Source organism: Gadus morhua, chromosome 11 (assembly GCF_902167405.1).
Source record: "Gadus morhua chromosome 11, gadMor3.0, whole genome shotgun sequence".
Classification (NCBI taxonomy): Eukaryota; Metazoa; Chordata; class Actinopteri; order Gadiformes; family Gadidae; genus Gadus; species Gadus morhua.
In genome coordinates, this window is record NC_044058.1 from 26,091,113 (window position 1) to 26,117,378 (window position 26,266).

The 26,266-nt window shown below is 47.5% G+C and overlaps 2 protein-coding genes across 4 annotated transcripts; one reads left to right on the top strand and one right to left on the bottom strand.

Annotated features, from left to right (window-relative positions):
- Nucleotides 1–1,659: 1,659 nt before the first annotated feature.
- LOC115553407 (loricrin-like) lies at nucleotides 1,660–10,653 on the bottom strand. Of its 3 annotated transcripts, XM_030369609.1 has the most exons (11): nucleotides 10,309–10,653; nucleotides 5,633–9,759; nucleotides 5,496–5,559; nucleotides 4,606–4,904; nucleotides 4,037–4,102; nucleotides 3,864–3,961; nucleotides 3,222–3,273; nucleotides 2,835–2,918; nucleotides 2,556–2,681; nucleotides 2,267–2,346; nucleotides 1,660–2,050 (listed from the first exon to the last, which is right to left on the bottom strand). In XM_030369609.1, exon 2 carries the CDS (start codon nucleotides 8,518–8,520, stop codon nucleotides 7,411–7,413), a length of 1,110 nt encoding a protein of 369 aa, XP_030225469.1. In that variant the 5' UTR covers nucleotides 8,521–9,759; nucleotides 10,309–10,653; the 3' UTR covers nucleotides 1,660–2,050; nucleotides 2,267–2,346; nucleotides 2,556–2,681; nucleotides 2,835–2,918; nucleotides 3,222–3,273; nucleotides 3,864–3,961; nucleotides 4,037–4,102; nucleotides 4,606–4,904; nucleotides 5,496–5,559; nucleotides 5,633–7,410. The 3 variants fall into 3 exon arrangements, with proteins under 3 accessions (XP_030225469.1, XP_030225467.1, XP_030225468.1); XM_030369607.1 differs by having other exon boundaries at nucleotides 3,864–4,102; XM_030369608.1 differs by having other exon boundaries at nucleotides 2,267–2,352; nucleotides 3,864–4,102.
- Nucleotides 10,654–20,643: 9,990 nt separating this feature from the next.
- Nucleotides 20,644–24,854, top strand: LOC115553408 (L-serine dehydratase/L-threonine deaminase). Its single transcript, XM_030369610.1, has 8 exons — nucleotides 20,644–20,789; nucleotides 21,047–21,210; nucleotides 22,210–22,249; nucleotides 22,341–22,480; nucleotides 22,737–22,828; nucleotides 23,148–23,375; nucleotides 23,684–23,808; nucleotides 24,145–24,854. Exons 2-8 carry the CDS (start codon nucleotides 21,058–21,060, stop codon nucleotides 24,336–24,338), a joined length of 972 nt encoding a protein of 323 aa, XP_030225470.1. The 5' UTR covers nucleotides 20,644–20,789; nucleotides 21,047–21,057; the 3' UTR covers nucleotides 24,339–24,854.
- Nucleotides 24,855–26,266: the final 1,412 nt, after the last annotated feature.

Sequence of the window (26,266 nt, forward strand, 5' to 3'; positions counted from 1 at the left end):
TCAGGTACCAGATACCATGTTTTCGCGGTGGAAACGCAAAAAATGCGAGCTGAGTCGAGTCGAGTCGAGCTGGTACCATACAGTGGAAAAGCGGCATTAGATGCTTTCAATCAACGTTCCAGTCGCTCAACTACCTAGGGAGGTCGGTTATTTTAATTCATAAAAAAAACACAAAATACAAAAGGCTAAAATGGAAGCTTGGGGGCCCCCTTGTGTTTTGGGGGGCCAATGCAACAGCATAGTCCGCATATAGCAATAAAATGGCCACTCCCACACACACACACAGAAGTGTGTCCCTAAAGAACACAGAAGCAGTGTTCTTTAGGTACTAGGTGAGAGAGGGTTAGTCTAGGTATTAGGTTAGGGTTAGTTTACGTAAAATATGATTAGGTTGTTATGAATTATGTGTGTCCGTCGCACCAATAGGGGTCAGTGTAGGACAGAGAGTGTGTGTGTGTGTATGAGCAATAGCCCTGTCACTTCTTGTGTATCTGTTTAGTGTAACTCGTATTTACAGGAGGATCCTGTAACATTTTGCAACGGTTCAGACTACAGAGCAATAAATACAGAATTTGGAGGGGCTTTCTGGGTGTACACTGTGTGTGTGTGTGTGTGTGTGCTGTAGCTCAGTAGGTAGAGCAAGGCAGTAACACTAGGGTTGGGGGTGCTATTCCCTGGTAGCTCAGTATAGAGCCAGGCACCGTTGCAGGTCCTATGTCCTTCTGATTCAGGGGATTTAATTCACCTGTGTGACGGAAATCAGAGTGTGACGGGGAGGCGGAACAGTTTCTTACCGATAATGACTTTTCTTTTTAAAGTAGATCGCAATTTGGCGGGGATAAGGGGTTCGATTCCTTAATGAAGCTAGCTTTTTTCTTTCATATTGGACTGGATGTTTGCATGCCATTTTGCGTAACTTGTAGTTTATGATGAAGAAATGTTACTGGGGTTAAGGTTAGGGTAACGCTAAGGGTAAGACACAAACGGCTACGCGCACACATGCAAACCCATAGCGAGTGACGTAGGACGTAAAATCCCGCCCAGGTCGAAGTGGCGTAGATTTAGAGAGTCCCGTAGAGGGGGGGGAGGGTCAAGGTGAGGGTAGAGGGGGGGGGGGGGTCAAGGTGAGGGTAGAGGGGGGGGGGGGGGTCAAGGTGAGGGGGGGTCAAGGTGAGGGTAGAGGGGGGGGGGTCAAGGTGAGGGTAAAGGGGGGGGGTCAAGGTGAGGGTAAAGGGGGGGGGTCAAGGTGAGGGTAGAGGGGGGGGTCAAGGTGAGGGTAGATGGGGGGGTCAAGGTGAGGGTAGAGGGGGGGGTCAAGGTGAGGGGGGGGTCAAGGTGAGGGTGAGGGGGGGGTCAAGGTGAGGGTAAGGGGGGGGTCAAGGTGAGGGTAGAGGGGGGGGGGGTCAAGGTGAGGGTAGAGGGGGGGGGGGTCAAGGTGAGGGTAGAGGGGGGGGGGGGGTCAAGGTGAGGGTAGAGGGGGGGGGTCAAGGTGAGGGTAGAGGGGGGGTCAAGGTGAGGGTAGAGGTCGAGGGTAGGGTAGATGTGTATAGGTTAACTCATTATGGTCAGTATTAAACATCACATAATGCGCAACATGCAGAAAAAGCCACACAACCAGGTAGAATTTGTTATATACGATTTTATATAAACACCATGAGTATACATTTTATAAAATCGTTTGCACATTGAAACATTTTGGGAAGCGTTTTGTCCGATGTCCGAACCCATTTTGATCACAAAGCGTATATCGTGAATCCAGCGCAGCCATCTGTCCCTAACTCTGTCCCTAACACTGAACCCCGACGCCTTGAAGGACAAGGAACCCTCCCACCGTGGGGAGGAAGGAACCCTCGATGGAACACGCTAGGTGCATCCAAACGTGCAACAGATGGTGAGAAGGTCACGTTGCGCGAGTGTGGAGGAGATGAATCCACAGGCCAAAGTCACGTTGTGTGAGTGTGGAGTAGATGAATCCACAGGCCAAGGTCACGTTGTGTGAGTGTGAAGGAGATGAATCCACAGGCCAGCGATGAGTGGCGGTTGTTGATCACTGAAATGTGGACAGAGGAAAACAGCATATTGTTCAGTTGACTGTCTAGGTAGTGTCACGTTATCAAAAGGTTATTACACCTGTTGTCAATGTGGACAGAGGAAAACAGCATATTGTTCAGTTGACTGTCTAGGTAGTGTCACGTTATCAAAAGGTTATTACACCTGTAGTCAATGAACACGATGTCTATGTCATCTTCAGCAGTGGGATACTGACCTAAAGGCCTCCAGCTGGTCAGAGATACAGGTTTGATGCAGCTCAGGTCTGTCTGTCCCAGACTGGATACAGCATTTCAACTGCACCTTACAAAGACGGATGATATGAATACAAAAGGATACAATGATTCAGTTATTTAGCACACCGTCTGAGCCAAAGAGACTTGGTGAATTCAGAAGTGCGTCATGCCATGTAGTCTGAGAACTCAGGGGTGGAACCCAGCACCATTTCATGGAGAGCCAAACACCCCATCCTGCCCCGTTAAGAGTTCCATCAGCAACAGACTCACCTTCCAGATGCATGGCTCCTTCAGCTCTCTCCTCAGTGGATATCCCCTTGGAGTCGGGGGTCACTCGCCCCACCCTGACGTCCTTCACCAGGCAGGTCCTCCAACACCTCCCTATGCCCCGCCTTCCTGTTTGGGGACAAACGGGGCCGTTTGGCCTCAATGTCTGGGCACAATCAAAGTGGTAGTTTGATGGTCTGACATCAGTGGTAGTTTGCTATAATGTCTGGTAGTAAACTGTTGTTTCCCAGTACAAGTCATGTTTAGTTCATGCAAACATACCAGTACTACTTGTTGGCAGGCAGACTCATGGTTCTCCAGGTGCACGGCTCCTCCATCAGCTCTCCTAAGGCAAGGACTCCTGGTCTGTGTAAACAGGGGTGGTAGTTGAGCAATTGGGGGGGGGGGGGGGTATTCTTGTGACGCCCGGTTTAAACCAAAGCCCTGGCTGGAGTGTTAATGAGGGCATTGAATATGATTTGTTTTATTCTTTCCAACTTGCATAGAAACTAAAGCAAATGCAAAGCAGCTATAGTTTGTAATCTTTTAAGTCAGAACACTGAAATATTCTAGTTGATGAAAATGCTGTTCAGTTCCATAAATAATTGAATCACTTAGTTCTGATCGTCACATGACTGAACACAATGATGACCCACAGCTGTCCTTTACCTTCCAGAGACCTCTGCAGTCGCATCGTAGCGATCGTAGATCCGAGCGGATCCTGGTGGGTCAGCGATACAATCAGGATATGAAAAAAAAAAACTTTCTCACACCTCAGTAGACAGTTTTTCTTCATTTTAAAAGGGGACATTATACCACCAGGTGTGAGTCTGATTAGCCTTACAAGCCGTTTCCAAAATCTGACACATATTACATCACTACTGGGCGTGTACACCTAGATCTGTGCTGGATAGATGAGCAACGTTTACTTCGGTCCACTGGGTAGGCTGGTAAAATGATCTGTACAGCACAGATCTAGGTAGACACGCCCACTAGTGATGTCATATGGGGCAGATTTTCAAAACCGCTTGTTAGGCTAATCACACTCACACCTGGTGGTATAATACGTCCCCTTTACAGAATAACAACTTTCAGAACTCATGTGAGAAATCAGACGCTGCAGCCTCACATGGAGAGCAAAATTGTGAGTGAATAAATCCTGTTCAATCACACCTCCATTAACCCAGCGACTTTTTTCTCAAAATCATTCTGATCAAAACGATGGCTGAAGAGACCGATGAAGGGCTGGTGGAGTGGCTAGTCTAGCAGCCTACTCCTTCACATCGAGGTGGCAGTGTAAGGTATAATCACCTCAGGGTCGGCTGTCCTTGCCCCCCCACGAGGGACGTCCTTCACCAGCGGGTCCTCAGCACGGCTCTATCAGCCCCCCTCCATCACAGAGTCCTGGTCTGGAGCAAAAAGCAGGGAATTTGCCTCATGTCCACCATGTTCAGTTCATGCAAACCAGTTCAAACCAGTACCACCTGTTGGCAGGTAGATTCATGGTCGTCCTCCAGATGCAGTTCCTCCATCAGCCAAGGCCATCGGGTCTGTAACAAACAGGGGTGGTAGTTGAGCAGTTGGTGGGATTATTCTCTGGACGCCTCTTTTAAACCATTCTGAATCAAAGTACTGGCTTTTGGTGTAAAATGTAGAGGAATAGAAGACACTGCAAGTTAAAAAAATAAATAAGAACCATGCACACACTTGAAAATGTGTTATGCAGGAGAATGGTAGAACATTCTGTGAATTCAACAGCACACATTTGCAATTTGACTGTTAACATTATTCAAACAGTCTTCTGCCTCAGCTGAAACTCAATATTTAAGACAAACGATAAAACTTGTAGAATTCTTGTACCAGTAGCGTAGACTCTAGCCTTCACATGTAGGGGTTAGAGTCTCAATAAAACTTCACCGATGGCTCCATTAAGCCAAGGACGGTTTTCTCTAAATCTGCCATATTAGATGACGGCTGAAGTAACAGATTTTAGAACAGAAACCGTTCAGTAGCAGTGAGTGTGATAATCAATTTAGAGACTGGCTGCATTCACCCCGACATCATTCTTAAGGCAGGACCTCCACCACGGCTCCTCCGTCGGCTCTCGTCCACCATGGCTCCTCCGTCGGCTCTCGTCCACCATGGCTCCTCCGTCGGCTCTCGTCCACCATGGCTCCTCCGTCGGCTCTCGTCCACCATGGCTCCGTCGGCTCTCGTCCACCATGGCTTCGTCGGTTCTCGTCCACCATGGCTCCGTCGGCTCTCGTCCACCATGGCTCCGTCGGCTCTCGTCCACCATGGCTCCGTCGGCTCTCCTCCATCAGCCCTCCTCCTCCACCAACGCGTCCTGACCTAACATCAAACGGCAGTAGTTGGGTCCAAAATCTGGTAACAAAGCCGGGGAGGTCAAACCTGCACACCCTTGCATTTGTAAAGGGGAAAAACTATCTAACTTCAAGTTTACAAGTTGACTCGTTGAGAAATGTATAAACTACTACTGTCAGAATGAAAATCTGAGAAAGATAATAAAAAATAATCAGCCTCAACAATTAGTTTCAGAGCGGCTTGGAGATGGTACCCTGGTCCACCCTGCTGCCCCATTACTGGTCCAGGTAGTGGGGTTACCCTCTGGTCCCCAGCCTCAGGTCCACCCAGCTGTGTTGTACAATATTTAACTAAACCTTGGGAGACGACGTGCCATTTCTAAACTGCTGTGAATTAGCTTTATTAATCAACTACATTTACATTTAGCAGATGCTTTTAACCAAAGCGATGAGTACATTTTTCAGAAAGAGAAGCAATAAACTAGACACAGGTTGGACGTCTTCCGGAAGCGGACTCCCAAACACTAAAGCAAGGTACTGAACCATCATAATCAAGCACATTAACATCCAATATTCATCCTTTTAACGCAAAAATCAACATTGATCGAAAGCCACTTACACCGATAGAGCCTGGTTCAACTGCTCGGCCACATCTCCTCCCACCGACCACGCTGCAGAGATCACTGAGAAGATCATAATGTTATAAAAGATGGGTAAATGGGAGTCAATGTGAAAGCTTCAATATCAAACACTCACATGTGCGGTTGGATTGACATCTTCTGCATCATACAGGATCAGGACTGAAAGGCCTGGAGTTTCCCCCCGTCTGTTAGCACAACATTCATCCATTTAAAAACACCACGACGCGCTTTACATCACTGCCTCACCAATAATAAACTGATCAATATAAGAGTTCTTGGTCACCACGTATCTTAGTTGCCTTGTGCTTAGTTAGATTTATTCAAAAGTCAAAGGTTTATGGTAGCATTTGCGCAACAATTAACTTTACTTTTCTAAACAGCTATACCATTTGATAATACGTGAATAAGCACACTTACATTTAACCCTTCCTTTTGTTTCTGAAGTCTAGCAGAAACTATATTGAGCAGATCATAGCCCAGATATTTAGAACACTAGCAATATCAATAGTAATTTAGATAGTAAAATGATACTTAGCCACATTCAGCTGCTGGGTTGTTGAAGAACTAAAAAGCCGTAGTATGTAAATGCCGTCGTCTCCATCTTTTACGCGACTCGATAAATGTATGCGCAGAAAATCGAGAGTTGATTGTAGAGCGCAGTTATCAAAGTAGTTTGCGGTATTTTGTGGGATAATTAAAAATATATTTTAAGAGTGCCCTTCCTAATTTCTAGTGCATAAGGATTTACAAATAATCGCAGATGGTTACCTATAGAAATGGGGCACTGCCAGATTACCTTAATTGGGTACGCTCATTAGTTATGAGGTTTACGCAAATGCCAATATTGATCGTACTGCCAGACGCCATAAGGTTTGGATGACATAACGCAATTGCCAATCCTGATCGTACTGCCAGACGCCATAATAAGGTTTGGATGACGTAACGCAATTGCCAATCCTGTTCGTACTGCCAGTTATCCTCCACCACACAGTACTGCAGCATTAGAGCTTCACAGACTGCACAAAACTAACTACCAACCTCTACAGAAAACCCAAGCCCCGTCATACTGGAATTGTAACGTTCCAGTACGAACCATCCCTAAGTAACGTAACCAGCACCTCACCTTGAGCTGAACGACGATGAAGATCTTGTGGTCGTCTCATTGCAAAATACAGCCAACAGACTTACCTTGAGGCGATCTGGTAGTTTGTTGCTGTTGGTTTATGTACAAAACATTTTGACTAAACATTTCAGTTACCCCATTTAACTAATTATCTACCAATTAACAATGCTTGCCAGTGTACAAAAAAAGCTAAATAATCTGTCTTTTGGCTACTTCCTCGCTTCACATCGCATGAGCATTGTCATATTGATCCGGGTGTGGTCTGAGTGGCCAGAGATGCATGTTAGGATACTGTGCGGTCTGAAGTCTACTGTTCTGTAGACGTGCCCCCCTCCGGAGAAACAGTGTTCAAAAGGGCTGTTGCATCAGTTACATGACCTGGAACATCCGTCAAGACTGTGACAGGGACTCCCCAAGGAGAGACGCCATGGGTAGGATGCGAGGGCTCTTTCTCAGCGACTAGAATACACCACAGCGCCTACGGGAGGGAACCATTGCACACATTTCAATATTCCTCTTCATAGATCTTGAAGCCCCAGCGAGGATTTCTTTTCCTCCTCAGCTGAAGAAGAGCTTGGTTACAGCATGAAGAGAACCCTAGTTGGGATGTTACCAAGATGGTTTCTGATTCAAAGGGGGACCCAACTCCCAGGTCCAGCTAGCATCGACAAATGCATTGCAATTCAGCCCAAGAAAAACTTGCATCCCAGCACAGGAGTCCAGAAGATACAATCCACAGGGCCTGCCAGACAACTATCATGTCGGGGCTATCATGTCAAGAAAGGGCAGCCACGTCGCAGTCTTTCAAGCTTGAAGGACCATTTCCTAAAATGTTGTGATGTATAATAAGTGCGTATCCCCATGTCATCACGCTCACACATGGTATGCCTCGTCACCCTGATCACGCCCGGATGAAGAACCCCAGGCCAGGTAGAACCCCGACTACATGAACAACCGAACCAGGTAGAACCCTGACCACATAAACAACCGAGCCAGGTAGAACCCTGACCACATAAACAACCAGGCCAGGTAGAACCCTGACCACATAAACAACCAGGCCAGGCAGAACCCTGACCACATGAAGAACCAGGCCAGGCAGAACCCTGACCACATGAAGAACCAGGCCAGGCAGAACCCTGACCACATGAAGAACCAGGCCAGGCAGAACCCTGACCACATGAAGAACCAGGCCAGGCAGAACCCTGACCACATGAAGAACCAGGCCAGGCAGAACCCTGACCACATGAAGAACCAGGCCAGGCAGAACCCTGACCACATGAACAACCAGGCCAGGCAGAACCCTGACCACATGAACAACCAGGCCAGGCAGAACCCTGACCGCATGAACAACCAGGCCAGGTAGAACCCTGACCGCATGAAGAACCAGGCCAGGCAGAACCCTGACCGCATGAACAACCAGGCCAGGCAGAACCCTGACCGCATGAACAACCAGGCCAGGCAGAACCCTGACCGCATGAACAACCAGGCCAGGCAGAACCCTGACCGCATGAACAACCAGGCCAGGCAGAACCCTGACCGCATGAACAACCAGGCCAGGCAGAACCCTGACCGCATGAACAACCAGGCCAGGCAGAACCCTGACCGCATGAACAACCAGGCCAGGTAAAACCCTGACCACATGAACAACCAGGCAAGGTAGAACCCTCGCCATGCCCACCTGAAGAGCCACAGGCAGTCCAGTTGTTTTTCTTCAGACTCAAACTCTTCCGCTTTGATGAGCCTGAGAACAGGGACGGGATTTGATGGAAGTGGTGAGAAGGTAATCTGATTAGGTCACCCCAGTGGTGGGATGGTAGGTATCGGACATCCCAGTAGCTGGTAGGTATCGGACATCCCGGTAGCTGGTAGGTTTCAGACATCCCAGTAGCTGGTAGGTTTCAGACATCCCAGTAGCTGGTAGGTTTCAGACATCCCAGTAGCTGGTAGGTTTCAGACATCCCAGTAGCTGGTAGGTTTCAGACATCCCAGTAGCTGGTAGGTTTCAGACATCCCAGTAGCTGGTAGGTTTCAGACATCCCAGTAGCTGGTAGGTTTCAGACATCCCAGTAGCTGGTAGGTTTCAGACATCCCAGTAGTTGGTAGGTTTCAGACATCCCAGTAGTTGGTAGGTATCGGACGTCCCAGTAGTTGGTAGGTATCGGACGTCCCAGTAGTTGGTAGGTAGGTCATGAACGGACCAGACCTTGAACAGAGCAGGGATTGGTTGGTAGGTCTTTACAGTAGGATTCTCCTCATCCCATATGAACAGCAGGCCGATGAGCCCTCTGCTGGCTCAGATGCAAGCCTTTCTCAGGCTGAACTGCAGAGTAATGGAGGAGGCCAGCTGGTCCTGGAAGTTCGGTCCTCTTAAATCAGAACCTATCTCAGTAAGATCCCACCAAGGACCCTTTTCGTGACTGCAGCTGTGCTCTACTCCAGCTGCGGAGGTAGAGAAACCGTAGCTACGGCTTCAAGATGTATGGTGGGCAACGTTGAAATGTGCTCCATGGTTCTCTAGCGAAGGACCGAGGTGGTGTTCTAGTCGTTAAAAGAGCCCTCACCTCTCATCCCCGGGCGTTTCTCCTTTAGGTGAGAGCCTGTCACCATCTTCACTGACATCCCAGTTCATATAAATGACTTCACAACCACCTCTTAGACACATGCCTTCACCTGAAGGGGGCAAGTCTACAGAGCTGGAGGCTTCAGACAGCGCAGAACCCTAGCATGCATCTCTGATCACTCAATCCGAACCCCTAATCAGTACAGTAACTCATGTGACGTGATGCAAAGTTCAGGAAGTAGTGGCGAAGCATGTCGAAAGAAAATCTAGACAAAACCTTGGAGTATGTTTTGGCTGCACTCTGAGAAACCCTATGTTACTATTCTCACAATTCACTACACCCCTTCTAACACAGCATTGACACATGTTCAAACTAAACAGGTAATTAGCCCACGTACCAACAAAAAACATTGTTTAGATCATTCACCTTTCCACCTCAGCCAACGAGGAGGCCAAAACAATCCCCCAGCATAAAGAGGAAATATAAGGACTTACAGTTCGCAGTTTCTTCTTCATGGTTCAGTTTTGATACTCACAGAATCACTTTCTCCTCTTTGACCTGCGAAGTAACGGAAGGAGCAGATTCGTTTTAGTGCTCAAACCACACCACTGAGGCAAAGTTGATTCAAGCTAACTTAATTTGAATTAATCATGCATTCCTTTCCCCAAATATTGGCACCAATCTTCTCCAAACGACTGTCCTTTAACCTGTAGAAACTTCATTCAAACTTGATACTAATCTTTTTTTTTTACTTTATTTTGGCAGTTGTGTATAGTTTAGCTGCATCTAGACTAATATACTTGAAAGAAATATATCAAATTCTTAAGGGTTTTAACTTTTAATTTGTTTTGTTTTTAAAAGGCAAAAATCCACCTGATAAAACGATCAAGGGCTTGATAAAAAACATGATTTGGCAAACGCATCAGACTCTATAGACGTCTTAAATCAGCCCACACAACTAGCACATTGAATCCACATTTAACCACACCACCTGAATAAATAAATGGCCTATAACCACGCAAAAACACTACAAATTATGTCCAATTACATCAAGAACCAACATTAAACATCAAGTAAGCCTAGTAGGAAAATAAACGTTCTACTCACAGCAGGTCCAGATGTGGTGGTCCGTTTTACTTCGAAAAGCGTTCGTTACAAGAACTGTCATTTGTCACACAAAACCGGGAAACTCCAACCAAGTTCTGGTTAAACTTCTAAAGTATACATCACCGTACCTGGGAGACGTTAGACGGTTAGTGGGGAGACCGACCTGCTTAGTTTTGCCTACTGAGCAGCAGACAGGTAAGTTAGAGATGACTGAGCACGAGGTCGCCACAGGTGAACTCATTAGCGCGGAGCGTGGCACTAATTAGTTAAACCACGTGCAGATGCGGCCCAGTGGGTTGCCTTGGTAACGGATATGCGTCCACGCAAATACAATCCGCCGCCACGTGTCGCATTCATATATTTATTTATTTATTTATTTATTTATTTATTTATTTATTTATTATAGATTTAGTGACTGAATCTATCCTTTGTTTTACCTTTAAAACATAAGACGAATCATTTCGTTTAAAGCTGTGTTTAATAAAGCATATTTGTTTCACTTTGAATCAGCGCTTGCTTTGTTATTGTTTTGGATCGCGCGTCTTCTACCCGCTCCTAAAGTGGCTTTTTTAATCTGGGCAGAAGGCCACTATAGGGAGTGTTTGTTACAGGGAGTGATCGTTATCAGGATGAGGGATGCGTCCCCCCGGGTCTATAAGAGCCGGCCGGCCGGGGCGGCCGCAGAACGCTCCAGGATGAAGCTCTGCCAGCTGATCGCTCTGCTGGCGCTGCTCTCCTCTCAAAGTGAGTCCTCCGATGGGCGGCTTAGTGACCCGTAGCTCGTTAGAAAGGTGTCCTAGTTGAAGACTGTATGGGTAGCTCACCTTACTACCCATCCTGTTAGCGGTATTGACCAGGATGGGTAGTTAGGTTAGTCCTTCACTAACCTAACTACCCATCCTGTGAAATACCTAACAGGATGGGTGGTAAGGTGATCTGACAGTGTGGGTAGTTGGATCACCAGACCGAATGTCACATAAGTTCAGGCACTGACTGATATGAACATACTAACTGTTGTACTGACTACTTGACCACAAGGAACCATTTGATTTTACTGTATAGATTTTGAGAAAATGTCATTTGAAAAACGTACACATGCATATTCTGCTGGCCAATGGAGTCGAAGGTCCGCACTAGCGGCCAACTTGCCACAGTCAGCTGTTCACCCATAACACTGTGTTGACTTGGTAGTGGTACATGTACTTTTTAAATAACCTTAACCACCTTGCTACATTTTCAAACGGTTTGTTTTGTTATAAACGTCAGAGATGTAGTTACGGCACTGCATACTTGATACTGATGAATAATTATGTTCGATTCTAAAAAAAAATTGAAATGTTCTAAAATAGGTACAATATTATAACCACGTTAATAAGGTTTGTAAGAAACCAAACCGTTGGGAAAACGGTTGAAAATATAGCAAGTTATGGTTATTAATACATACATACATACATACATACATACATACATACATACATACATACATACATACATTATTTGTACATACAGTAGGCTACCACTACCAACACAATGTTATGGGTGAGCAGCTGACTGGCAAGATGTCCGCAAGTGCGGACATTCTAGACGCCGCCGTAAGACAGCTAGTGTTCTATATATCTACACACGTAGGTGAAGGGTTTTATTTTGCGAGATACCACCCAAAGGCTGTTTAGAGTAAAGGCGCACGAAGATTTTGTGTGACGGCTGGTTTAACCGCGGATGAACGAATGGCGGCTCACTTGACCGCAGTTCTCTATTCCCCATGGGACCTTATTCTGTAAAGAATATGTAGGCCTACCGTTGTCAATGGCGATACACAAAACGTTGAATTGTGCCGTGAATTTTGAGTTTTCCAATTTGAATGATAACTTAGCAAGTCAATAAAGTCACACTTATTTGTAAAACGGTTACGTAACACTTAGTTTTATGTGAAACCGCTTATTGCACCAGATACCTCATCTCGCACAATGTACTTTAACAACACCAATGTGTATTGTAATGGCAGTTTTGTTTCTCTGAACTGCCATTTGTTGACTATGCCTTTTCACTGTCACCCTTGGTGGGTCAAGGATCAAAGGGTCCAACTGATCAGGCCCTGCTAAATCTCCCCACATTATAATTGTCAATGATCAAATCAAATAATGTTTACTTAAAGGACAGAGTTCCTGTATTCTCATCAAGTAGAAGAATGCATAAGAGGATCTGTGCTTCCTTATGACCGATATACCCCAGGTACAAAGGTTAACAAATAATTTTGCCTAATTGTGATAAATTCAGATTACCTTCTTAAACAGTTTATACAGAAACCTGATTACCGGTTGTAACCAGCGACTGCGGGTCCCACTATCACGCAGCTGTTCCCTTTCTAATGACACATTTTCCCGTTCCTATACTCTTAGGTCTCTTATACATTTGTAATTATTATGCTCTACTGCTGCTCTTATAATTGAACAATATCACAAGTGTAGTTCATGGCACACATCAAATGGGATCCAAACATTATCCGTCTCTCGCCGTTGACCACTAAACATATCTTTCCAAAATGGTGGTCATCCGGAAGGGGCGGGAATTAGGCTCTCTGTATCCAGGAGAGTTGGCTCCTCCTGCCCCCCCCGGTCACAGGCCTCCATCTCAGCTGATTGGTCTATTCCTAGAACGGTGAATCATAAAACAAGGGCCAAAACCAAAACAAACGTTACGACTTGCAACGGAAATTTCAAAGAAGAAACGGCTGTTGCATTGTGGTGGGACCACTCTGTATTTTGATTCAGCATGTTTCCTTAATCTCTGCTGACACTCATCTCTCATCTCATTTTCGTCCGCTTATCCGGGGTCGGGTCGCGGGGGGAGCAGCTCAAGCAGGGGGCCCCAGACTTCCCTTTCCCGGGCCACATTGACCAACTCTGATGGGGGGATCCCGAGGCGTTCCCAGGCCAGTGTTGAGATATAGGCCCCGTTCACACGAAGCCGATTTCATGGCGAAACCGCAAAGGTCTTGTACGGTTCGGCCTTCCATACACACGAAGCCGGCGAATCCGCTGACCGAAACCGCAAACTTCTGAAACCACCCTCGGAGGTGGTTTCAAATCTACCCGGTTTCGTTTTGGATTCGTGTGTACGCCTGAAACCGACTGAAACCGCAAACCATGACGTCATCGCCCCACCCCTCGACCTTCTAGCCAATGGCTCTTAAGCCCGCGGAGTCTCAGAAATCACATGCGAGCATGCGCATAAGGGCAGCCTTTATGCGCATGCTCGCCTCTTCTTCTTATTTCATTTCTTCTGGATTTCTGTACCAGAAGAGGCGCCCCTTATGGGCCTGGAATGTGTACTACAGCGTTTCTACAGATCTACCCGGTTTCGCTTGGCTTCGTCTTTACGGAGATACTTTGAAACCGGATAGATCGAAACCGTAACGGTTTCGCCCGTTTCGGCTTCGTGTGAACGGGGCCATAATCTCTCCACCTAGTCCTGGGTCTTCCCCGAGGTCTCCTCCCCACTGGACGTCCCTGAAACACCTCCCAAGGAAGGCGCCCAGTTGGCATCCTTACCAGATGCCCGAACCACCTCAGCTGACTCCTTTCTAAGTAAAGGAGCAGCGGCTCTAATCCGAGTTCCTCACGGATGGCTGAGCTTCTCACCCTATCCCTGAGGGAGACGCCAGCCACCCTTCTGAGAAAACTCATCTCGGCCGCTTGTACCCGCGATCTCGTCCTTTCGGTCATCACCCAGCCCTCATGACCATAGGTGAGGATAGGAACGAAGATCGACCGGTAGATCGAGAGCTTTGCCTTGCGGCTCAGCTCTCTTTTCGTTACAACGGTGCGGTAAAGCGAACGCAATACCGCCCCCGCTGCTCCGATTCTCCGGCCAATCTCACGCTCCATAGTACCCTCACTCGCGAACAAGACCCCGAGGTACTTGAACTCCTTCACTTGGGCTAAGGACTCATTGCCTACCCGGAGTAAGCAATCCATCGGTTTCTTGCTAAGAGTCATGGCCTCAGATTTAGCGGTGCTGATCCTCATCCCAGCCGCTTCACACTCGGCCGTCAGCCGATCCAGTGAGTGCTGAAGGTCACAGGCCGATGATCCCATGAGGACCACATCATCTGCAAAAAGCAGTGACGAGATCCTCAGACCACCGAACTGCAACCCCTCCCCACCACGACTACGCCTCGATATCCTGTCCATGTATATCACAAACAGGATTGGTGACAAGCCGCAGCCCTGGCGGAGACCAGCACCCACTGAGAACGAAACTGACTGGCTGCCGAGGACGCGAACACTGCTCTCGCTTTGGAAGTACAGGGATTGGATGGCCCTGAGGATAGACCCCCTTACCCCATACTCCCGCAGCACCTCCCACAGTTTCTCCCGGGGGACCCGGTCATACGCCTTCTCCAGATCCACAAAACACATGTAGACCGGATGGGCATACTCCCAGGCCCCCTCCAGGATCCTTGCAAGAGTGAAGAGCTTGTCCGTAGTTCCACGTCCGGGGCGAAAACCGCATTGTTCCTCTTCAATCTGAGGTTCGACGATCGGCCGAACCCTCCTTTCCAGCACCTTGGAGTAGACTTTACCAGGGAGGCTGAGAAGTGTGATACCCCGGTAATTGGCACACACTCTCTGGTCCCCCTTTTTGAACAGGGGAACCACCACCCCGGTTTGCCACTCCTTTGGCACTGTACCCGACTCCCACGCGATGTTGAATAGGCGTGTCAACCATGACAGCCCCTCAACACCCAGAGCCTTTAGCATTTCTGGCTGGATCTCATCAATCCCTGGGGCTTTGCCACTGCGGAGATGTTTGACTACCTCAGTGACCTCCACCAGAGAAATTGACGACGAAACACCATCAACCTCGAGCTCTGCCTCCAACATAGAGGGCGTGTTATTCGGATTCAGGAGTTCCTCAAAGTGTTCCTTCCAACGTCCGACGACCTCCTCAGTTGAGGTCAACAGAGTCCCATCCTTACTGTACACAGCTTGGATGGTTCCCCGTTTCCCCCTCCTGAGGTGCCGGATAGTCTTCCAGAAGCACTTTGGTGCCGACCGAAAGTCCTTCTCCATGGCCTCTCCGAACTTCTCCCACACCCGCTGCTTAGCCTCCGACACGGCAGCAGCTGCAGCCCTTCGGGCCTGTCGGTACCCTGCAACCGAGTCAGGAGTCCTCCAGGATATCATATCCCGGAAGGCCTCCTTCTTCAATCGGACGGCTTCCCTGACCACCGGTGTCCACCACGGTGTCCGAGGGTTACCGCCCCTTGAGGAGCCTAAGACCCTGAGGCCACAGCTAGCCACCGCAGCTTCAGCAATGGAGGCTTTGAACACCGCCCACTCCGGCTCAATGCCCCCAACCTCCACAGGAATGCCAGAAAAACTCCGCCGGAGGTGTGAGTTGAAGATACCTAGGACGGGGGCCTCCTCCAGACGTTCCCAGTTCACCCGCACTACTCGTTTGGGCTTACCAGGTCTATCCGGAAATTTCCCCCATTCCCTGATCCAACTCACAACCAGATGGTGGTCGGTTGACAGTTCCGCCCCTCTCTTTACCCGAGTGTCCAGAACATGCGGCCTCAGATCAGATGACACGATCACAAAATCGATCATTGATCTTCGGCCTAGGGTACTCTGGTACCAGGTACACTTATGAGCACCCTTATGTTCGAACATGGTGTTTGTTATGGATAATCCATGACTAGCACAGAAGTCCAATAACAAACGACCGCTCAGGTTTAGATCAGGGAGGCCGTTCCTCCCCACCACGCCTCTCCAGGTGTCTCCATCGTTGCCCACGTGGGCGTTGAAGTCACCCAGCAGAACTACGGAGTCCCCTACTGGAGCCCCATACAGGACTCCATTCAGGGTCTCCAAGAAGGCTGAGTACTCCGAGCTGCTGTTTGGTGCATACGCACAAATAACAGTCAGAGTTTTCCCCCCTACAACCCTTAGGCGCAGGGAGGCGACCCTCTCGTCTACCGGGGTAAACTCCAACACCACGGCGCTCAGCCGGGGATTTATGAGTATCCCCACACCCGCCCGGCGACTCACGCCCTTGGCAACTCCGGAGAAGAATAGAGTCCAACCCTTATCCAGGAGTACGGTACCAGAGCTGAGACTGTGCGTGGAGGTAAGCCCCACCAGATCTAACTGATAGCGCTCCACCTCCCTCACAAGCTCCGGTTCCTTTCCCCACAGCGAGGTGACGTTCCACGTCCCCAGAGCCAGCTTCTGCCGCCCGGGTCTGGTCCGTCGAGACCCCTGACCTTCACTGCCACCCATGTGGCTGCGCACCCGACCCCAACGGGTCTTCCCACAGGTGGTGGGCCCATGAGATGAAGAGAGGGGGGGTGCCACGTAGTTTGTTCGGGCTGTGCCCGACCGGGCTCCGTGGCAAACCCGGCCACCAGGCGCCCGCCATCGAGCCCTCCGTCTGGGCCTGGCTCCAGACGGGGGCCCCGGGCTTCCTCCGGGCCGGGTCACATCTCCTCTTTTTCCGATATTCATTGAGGATTTTTGCTGACACATTAAGGTTAATTTTATGATTAAGGTACAGTACATTTGTTTACTACTTCAACCTTGTTGGCACATACCATGAACATTATGTTCTTGACAAACAAGTTAAACCACTGCAGATCTTGATGACAAAAGGCTTGGCTGTCGGTCAACACAACAACACAGAGCACATATACAACAAGGCGATGTTCTTGTTCATCAGCATTTCCTATGGGCCTGGAGGCCATCAAGTCAATGTCAAGTACAACACCTTTGAGTCGTTCCCAAGAACGAGCTTTAGGTGATCGCCTCACTCAGTGAATTCGCACTCATAACAGGATAGCTTTGTTTGAAAATGAAAACACGTTGTCTCAAGGTTTGCGTGTATTCAATATCATTTCAATTCTAACACACTTTATTCCCCCCCCCCTCCCAAGGGATAATTTACTTGGTTGAGTAGCGCATAACACAGAAAGATAAAAATAAACATAAATACAAATAAATTATATGCATTATAATACTAGATACAATAATGCAATGATGTGTGATGTGGTGTACACAGTTTACATTGATCGGTTAATATATGATATAAAGGCCTGTGTTCCAATACCCGTACTGTCCGTACTTACTAGCCACATTTTGAGTACGCAGTACGTTCCAATTCAGATCCGGCGAAAAGAAGTATACTTCAAGGACCCGGATGTCGTACTCAAAACGGGCTAATCGTGAAGTGTGGATCGAAGGACACTTTCCGTACTCAACGGCAGCCATCTTAGCTACGTAGCAGAAGAGGCGGAACCAGGCTGAGCCAAAGTCGGCGCATTTTCCACATAGCCTGCATTAATAGAGTCATTTTGTAGTTTTTATAGTTTTTATAGCTTTTTATAGCTTCTAGGCGTAAAGAGTTCACCGTTCAAAGCGGGATGTTTATTGAGGGGGAGGAGCCGCGGCGGCAGTCGCGATCGTAATTTCCGGTTAGTGCACCACGGAGTACTCGATTTGGAACAGCACTCACATCTGAAAAATTAACGTACTCAAGTGAGTACGGATAGTATTCCCTTTAAGTGTACTCGTCATATGATGAGCACAGTTTATACAGTCCACTACAGCAGTGGTTCTCAAAGTGGGGGTCGCGACCCCGAAAAGTTTTCGGGGAGTCGTTAAAAATGTCCGGGCCCGAGATGATTACATTTTTCTTTTTTATTATTATTATTATTATTTCTTTTTAACTCAGAAACCCCGCAACAAAAAATAAAGTCTACATTAAAACTATAGGGCCCTAGTCTAGCCCTAAACCTGTCCTTTATTCCTCACAGACAGGCTTTCGCAGACCGTGCAGATCCGACAGAAACAATGAGTCGCGTCGCTCCCACTACTACGCAAACTCAAAACAATAATCATGGACGTATTAAAGAAAGGACAGTGGATTAAAAAAATCCTTCATGTTAAGTAAAAGGAAAAACCTCACAGACACGAGAAGTTAACGGAGCCGTGCACTGAGCCCTCTCGGATGCAGGGCCGAAACAAGATTTGTTTTCACTACGACTCCTTTCAGCTGCCCACCCCTCCTCCTGCAAAAAATAAATAAATAGAACGGCTAATAAAATGCTAGAGATGGCGTTTTGAAAAAAGAAAACTTAAATTTTATTAGTACATGGTATAAAGGTAATTATGAGCCTTTAATTGATATCCACACTTTTTTTTTGCGGAGACACGTTCCTGTTCCCCTTTTGTATTGGAGTGAACGGAGATATCTACTTGTGGGCCCCTTGAATCGAGGGACCCGTCCCCAGCCCGCTTAAACAGCTGCAATACCAGCTTGGCCGCTGAGCAGCGCTGGTGGATTGCGGAGGTATGCACTGCTCCTGGGGGACTGATAATAATACGGGACCAAAATATTGGGCTATTAGCCACATTTCGGGGGGAGGAATTTTGGATACCCCGCATTGTCTGCGGCCTCTATGGACATTCTTAAACCCTTTGTATCGACATATATGTGCGAAAAGACATTCTCGTCCCTGGCGTAGGCCTATTTGAAAAACAAGTACAGATGTCGGCTGAGCAGCGTGGAGGATAATCTCCGTGACGCCGTGTGCGGCATCAGCCCAAGAATGAACTTTCTATGTTCGAAAAAGTAGGCCCATCCTTCACATTGGTGTAAAAAAATAAAATAATACAAACGAAAATACTCTCCGTTCATTTTATCTGATGCATGTTCTTGGCTTGAATTTGATTTTTTTTTGAGGAGGAGGAGGAGGTTTATCGTTCATGCGTCTTGTTCAGGCCTAGATCTGTCTGCAGATACACTGTTCCGTCATGTTTCAGTTCTTGTTAAAAATAAACTAGGCATCTTGTCATTTTTCCTTTGATAGAATTGTTTCTTATTTGATTATTTTCCTTTCAGTTTGTGTGTGTGTGTCTGTGTGTGTGTGTGTGTGTGTGTGTGTGTGTGTGTGTGTGTGTGTGTGTGTGTGTGTGTGTGTGTGTGTGTGTGTGTGTGTGTGTGTGTGTGTGTGTGCTTGCGTGTGTCTGTGTATGTCTGTGCGTGTGTGTGTGCGTGTGTGTGTGTGCGTGCGAGTGTGTGCGAGTGTGTATGTGTGTGTGTGTGTGTGTGTGTATGTGTGTACGTTTCTGTGTGGACATAACATATTCGTAAGAAATGTGTGTCAGAAAATATAATGGGGCATAATAGGTAGGGGAAAACTTGATATTACTTCATAACTCCACAGAAAAACTAATCCATGGTTGCTTAATTATAATGGAATTGTGTAATAAAGGGTTTTGGGTGGATGCAACCGGACTATATAAACTGCAGTGTAAGCTGTGTCTCACTAACCGCAGTAGGTTATAATTCAGTCAAATCCACGCATATGGCAGTGGACGGATCCGAATGAGATTAAATGAGAAATGGAACAATAAAATAAACCATTTATCTGGTAGGGTTAGGGTTAGGGTTAGGGTTGGGTTTTGTTGACTCTTGCATTCCTATTATGCCTATTATTCTGCAAAACATTTGGGTTTACCCAAGTCTAAATGATGGACCTTCCATCAATTCAGTTGCATCTATTCATGCTAATCTGCTTCTACAAGCCCTTTGTCTTTAATCAGCCTTGGATCATTTGGATGACGACACTGATGGTAATTCTTACGTTCTTTCTCCCTCTCCGTCCTGATCTGGATGAATCAGGTTTGAGGCGACCCGGTGACATGCTGCTTGTTGCCCTTAAGAGTGCCTGCCTGGGCCCGGGCGGTGGCCAGAAGGGCCCCCCTTTTGGTAGTCGGGAGGGGAGTGAAAATAGCAGCGACTCTTTTGGTAATGAACGCTGTGTCTGCGTTTGAAGGGTAAGTGAGTGCAGGGAACACACTGTAACATGCCCCCGGGGGTTAAACCACCAGTAAACACACCGCTCCCAAAGCTTACAATAACATCGAATAGCTTATCTGACATTGAAATTCAGCTTTCGGGTGTTGTTTTATTTAACATGGTAAAGTAATTGGAAAAACGTATGGCTTACGGGACTTTTTTAATCGATATCATAGTAGACTCTTGATTATTATGAAAATAAGTTAAGATTGCAATGTGATTGCATCACTCGTCATTCTTCAGCAGCTTTTGTGTTTAATACAGCTCAATCAGAAACACAAGCATTAAACAGGCTACAATATAAATGATCTGATCTGGTCCTCTTCTATTAAAATAAACCTGTGGTAACATACCCCATAACGGCCAAACAATTAATATGAAATCCTCTTTGATCATCTTAGTTCTCACTAGTATTATGCGTTTTTCCTGCACCTGTCTCATCCGAATAGCATGTGGGCGTGGCTTTGTCGAAAAGTAGTTCCTTCACCACGATTGGTCCATAAGAGGGGCACCCCCTGCCGAGCCCACAATCAATGCTATATAGGCTCTCCTGAGGCTCAAAGAAAACAGTTGTGTTATCACACTGTCAAAGGATTCTACTCACCCACTGGAAAAAGGTAAGCTGATTTAAATGATCTGGTTTCATACTAAACCATACACATTGATAACTTCTCAGTCAGCTCAGTTCTCTATATTCAAATCACTACATGTTCCTTAAAGGGACTTAAAGTGAGTCACTTTACAAAAAAGCAAAACACTTGACAAAACACTCCACACTGGACAGAACAAAACACAATCCTAGCCCTTCTCTGTACACAGTGGCGGAGCCTTCAGATCCTCCTCACGTCATGTGGTTGTCATTTCATTGGTTTAGCCCACAGTAACATGAAGAAGCAGGGACCACTCCACGTTGCCACCCCCCTGAGGGAGAGCCTGGCCCTGACCAAGGTGGCGGGGACCTCCGTCTACATCAAGCTGGACTCCTCCCAGCCCACCGGCTCCTTCAAGATCAGGGGCATCGGCCACCTGTGTAAAACAGTGAGTCACTGAGTGGAAACCTGATGACCTCATTGTTCTGGATTAATAGTGTCGCAACAAGGAAGTGAGACAGTGTGTTGTGTCTCCACATTAATATGGGATTTTATTCAATTTGTGTTGAATAAAATCCAACACAAACTCCTTGTTTTTGTTATTACTAGTAAATTCAAAAAGCATTTGTATATATTCTCCTTGGACCTAGAGATGTCTCCCTTTTTCTCTAATGGAATGGTGTTGAGGTAGTTTTGCATTTGCATTGCCATCGTAGCCACAAAGTCTGATACTGAGGCCAGGCCAATCTAAAGACTTCTTTGTTATGCAAAGTATAGTGTATTTAAAATCAACCCTGGTGTCTCCCACGCAGCCACAGAAACCTTACCTCCTCCTGAGGATCCCTCCCCCTTATCCTTGTTTTCTTGTCACTGACCGCGATGTGAACCTTTCCCCATAGCACGCATACACCCATTGTCTCATTGAATATATGCATGGTAAATTACTGCCTGTATCTCGCCATGATCATTGATCCATTTAAATGTAATCAAATACTTTGCAAGGTCAGAAAGTCTCCTAAAATGTGTTATTCTTCAACACAGTGCATTCACACACTGACGTAAACAAGAATAGCATAAAACAAATAAGGAAACAATTTTTTTTTCTGTGAAACTAGGAGTGAGTCACTGTTTGCATGCCTGCTTCTCAGAATAGTCAACAAGAACAGGAACATAATTAGTCCAGGTCGCACCACACAGGTTGTGCTCTTTCTTCTTTACACTTGTTAATTGAACAAGTCTTTGTAATTGCTATCGCTGAATCTCTACAGCTTCCTAGGCTGAAGCCTGCCAATGCTATAAGAATCCGCCATTAAATCCAGTCAAACACATCCGATGGACTTGTGTTTGTGTGCGAATGTTTGTGTGTGTGTGTGTGTGTGTGTGTGTGTATGCCTCTGTGTGTGTGTGTGTGAGGGTTATGTGTGTAACGTATTCTGTTGTCTTGCAGTGGTCTGAGCGAGGCTGTGAGCGCTTCGTCTGCTGTTCAGGTGAGTGTCCCTACGTCATATCACGATCGACCTCAGTGGTTTGTTTGAACGCGTGGGGTTTAAGTGATGGTGTGTGTGTGTGTTTATGAAGGGGGTAACGCAGGCATGGCCGCGGCCTACTCGGCCCGCCATCTGAGCATCCCAGCGACCATCGTGGTCCCCAGCGTGACCCCCCCGTCCACGGTACAGAGGCTCAAAGACGAGGGCGCTGACGTCATCGTCCACGGCAAGGTCAGCAGGTCGATCGCATAAGTCAGTCAGCCACAGTGTGTGTTTTCAAACAGGGTGTGTGAAAATTATATTCTCTCTCTCTCTCTCTCTCTCTCTCTCTCTCTCTCTCTCTCTCTCTCTCTCTCTCTCTCTCTCTCTCTCTCTCTCTCTCTCTCTCTCTCTCTCTCTCTCTCTCTCTCTCTCTCTCTCTCTCTCGTTCACACACATTGACAACCAAACATAGCTAACTGTGTCTTTGTGTCTGTGTCTTCTCCAGGCACTGAACGAAAGCATCTCGTACGGAGAAGAGCTGGTGGCCAACAACCCTGGCTGGGTGTTCATCTCCCCGTTTGACGACCCTCTCATCTGGTGAGGAATCCTTCTCAAAGCTCTCTCGGAGTCTTCCAGGAATCCCATCTCGTATCTCACCATTGTCGTCCACCATGCGGACTCTGGGCGGTGATCCCATGTCCCGGTTTGACCGCTACGACCAGATAAACAGGTTCCACTAGATAAGAGCCCTTGTTTTATCCGAATGGTGATGAAAGTAGCTTTGAAAATTAAAACTGAGCTCCGAGCTAAATTGACACAAACAAAACAGTGTGAACGTCGGCTGAACCTGGAGCTGCTGGGGTACTGATCGTGTTTTGGGGGGGCTTTGTGTGTGTGTGTGTGTGTGTGCGCTCAGGGAGGGACACACCTCGCTGGTCAGAGAGCTGGAGGAGGACCTGAAGGAGAAGCCCGGGGCGGTCGTGCTGTCGGTGGGGGGCGGCGGCCTCATGAACGGCGTGGTGGAGGGCCTGCGTCGCGCCGGCTGGGCCGACGTGCCCGTGGTCGCCATGGAAACGCACGGCGCGCACAGCCTCAACGCGGCCGTGAAGGCGGGCCGGCTGGTCACCCTGCCCGAGATCACCAGGTAGGCCCCGACGCCGTCTCCCTGTCTGTCTCCCTGTCCCTCTCCCTGTCCCTCTCTCTGTCCGTCTCCCTGTCCCTCTCTCTGTCCGTCTCTCTGTCCCTCTCCCTATCCGTCTCCCTGTCCCTCTCTCTGTCCGTCTCCCTGTCCGTCTCCGTCTCCCTGTCCGTCTCCCTGTCCCTCTCTCTGTCCCTCTCCCTGTCCGTCTCCCTGTCCCTCTCTCTGTCCGTCTATCTGTCCGTCTCCGTCGACTGATGTCGCCTGTGTTGCGGAGGAACCGGAGTGAACGAGTCTCTTGCCCATCTCTGCAGCATCGCCACCACGCTGGGCCTGGCCACGGTGTCGGCGCAGTCCCTGAAGCTGAGCGGCGAGCACCCCGTGTTCTCCGAGGTGGTCACGGACCAGGACGCCGTCAGGGCCGTGGAGCGCTTCGTCGGTGAGTTCTACAAGATGGATTTCAAACCTCTTAAAAAACAGATACCATGAAAAGCAGCTGATTTGGACCGTGTGTCTGCTCAATCACATCCAGTCATTCAAAGTCAGTATTTTCGCAAAGTTTGCAAAAATACCAGATTCTCAAACACTCTCTCTCTCTCTCCTTCCCATCTTCTCTCTCTCTCTCTCTCTCTCTCTCTCTCTCTCTCTCTCTCTCTCTCTCTCTCTCTCTCTCTCCTTCCCATCCTCTCTCTCTCTCTCTCTCTCTCTCTCTCTCTCTCTCTCTCTCTCTCTCTCTCTCTCTCTCTCTCTCTCCCCCCCCCCTGTCTCTCTCCAGATGATGAGAAGATCCTGGTGGAGCCGGCCTGCGGTGCTGCCCTGGCGGCTGTGTACTGTGGGATCATCGAGAGGCTGCAGGTGGAGGGAAAGCTGCAGCAGGCTCTGGGCCCGGTGGTGGTGGTGGTGTGCGGGGGCAACAACATCAGCATGGAGCAACTGAGGGGCTTCAAGAAGAAGCTCGGCATGCTCTAAAGGCCTCCACTTATCTCGTCGTCGCGCATTCCAACAGTGACTCGCGAGTCCACTCACTGTACACTTTATGGAAAGAAGAAGAAGAAATACTGGTTTATAACGACAGCATCCGAAGAGAAGGCCGGTGTGACACACCCCCCAATCATTCCTGGAGTGGAGAGTGTGTGTTTTCCTTCTTGGTGTTGATCGGTTAATTGCAATGGAAGGGCAGGGCCTTGTGTCTTCTGGAAATATGATATGTATATTAGTCTTTTCTTTTCATAACCGGTTATCCACGGATTATACCTTGAATAGAGCTGTGATCAAGGGGCCGAACCTTTCTGTATTTTTCCACAAAAAGTAACGTTGTTAAGCCTCTTTCTGTCGTGCGAACATGGCTGTTTGTATGTTTTTGCTTTTGTACTTCATGAATGTATATATTTAAACGAGAAATATCAGGAAACATTGTATTAATATTTAATGAATATCACTGTCTACATGTTTTTTCTTTAGTGGAATAAACATTGATTTAAAAGATGTGCAGTTTGGTTATTAGCACAATAAAAGACAGCACCTGTGTGAGACCCAAAGGATTCAAAGCTTTAGCTTCAACCTCCTGCCTGACATTCCCTGAAACCTTGACAGAAACTAGTGTTTTTGTTGGCTGATAAAACGAGTAAAAGAGAGTAGGGAGATGTGCCAGGTTTATTTTATAATCATTCCAAAGGTGATGGTAGGTTTGTGTATACCGCAGTTCAGATGACTCATCTCGTTTTCTTTCAACAGCAGACATAAGTTCTATTTCCCTTTTTAATAATAGGTAAACATCTATTCAAATGTACCAGATATGCACTATAACGTGAGTCTGTCTGTGAATTTATGTTCCAACTACACTCTTCATGTTGTTGTACTTTATTAAGCACATCTTCACAAACAATTAATTTCCATCTCTCTTTAAAGGTAGATGAGTAGCACCCAGTGAGCCATAATGCATTCTTCACAGAATTAAACAGGGATTCAAATTCTAACCATCTTAAAGAGCGATCAACACTCCTCTGGATAATTGCTGTATTTCATAAGGCCTTGCAGTCCTCCAAAGGTAAACAAACAACAGTTAATCAAGGAGTTGACATTCCAGTTACAAAACCAGACAACGGGATTCCACACGTCGGCTGCTTGAGGGATGTCACCCTCAGCTGCACTTTGATTGGCTCTCAGCTCATCCAAAACAGGGGAAGGGCTGCATGTTGCCGCTGGTGACAGTATTCCCATGTCAAACAGGTGACAGGTGTTAAAAACATTCATTTGACAGCCACCTCATGGCTTAGGGCGTGGCTGAAGGATACTGTATACAATGACATTAGTCAGCGCGCCAGTGTGCTACTAATGTGTAAACATTAAACTTTTCCATTCACTTACAGATAGGGTATCAATAAACAGCAGTTCCTGTGCTTTGGGATTTCTAAATACAATTCTTCACAGCATTGAGCTTTTATTTTGGTCCAATCCCTGAACATCAAGCATCCAAATGTACTGTATATCGGTTGTAAAAGACACATGGGCTCAGTGAGTTCACAGAGCAGAAACGCTTGGTCAGTGAGGGGGTCATGACTCAGATCCGGCTGGAACCAGCCTGGCCCGGTACTCGCTGCTCCCAGAAGGTGTCTGGTTCCCCAGCCGCATGCCGCAACATCACGTCTTGAGGGTGCAACCTTACACAACACGGGGCCTCACGCGCAAGGCGACGAGAAGGCCCAGACCTGTGACAACGTGAGCATACCCGGAGCCATGAGGTCATTAGGTCTGGAGCCCGCTCATTTCTCTAGAGATAAACAAATGAAATTAGAAGCTGTAATACAACTGAACACAAAATCAGCTGTTGAGAACTTCTACGAGATGACATTAATTCAGAGATGATACTTTGTGTATGGACACCCCCACCCTCCCCT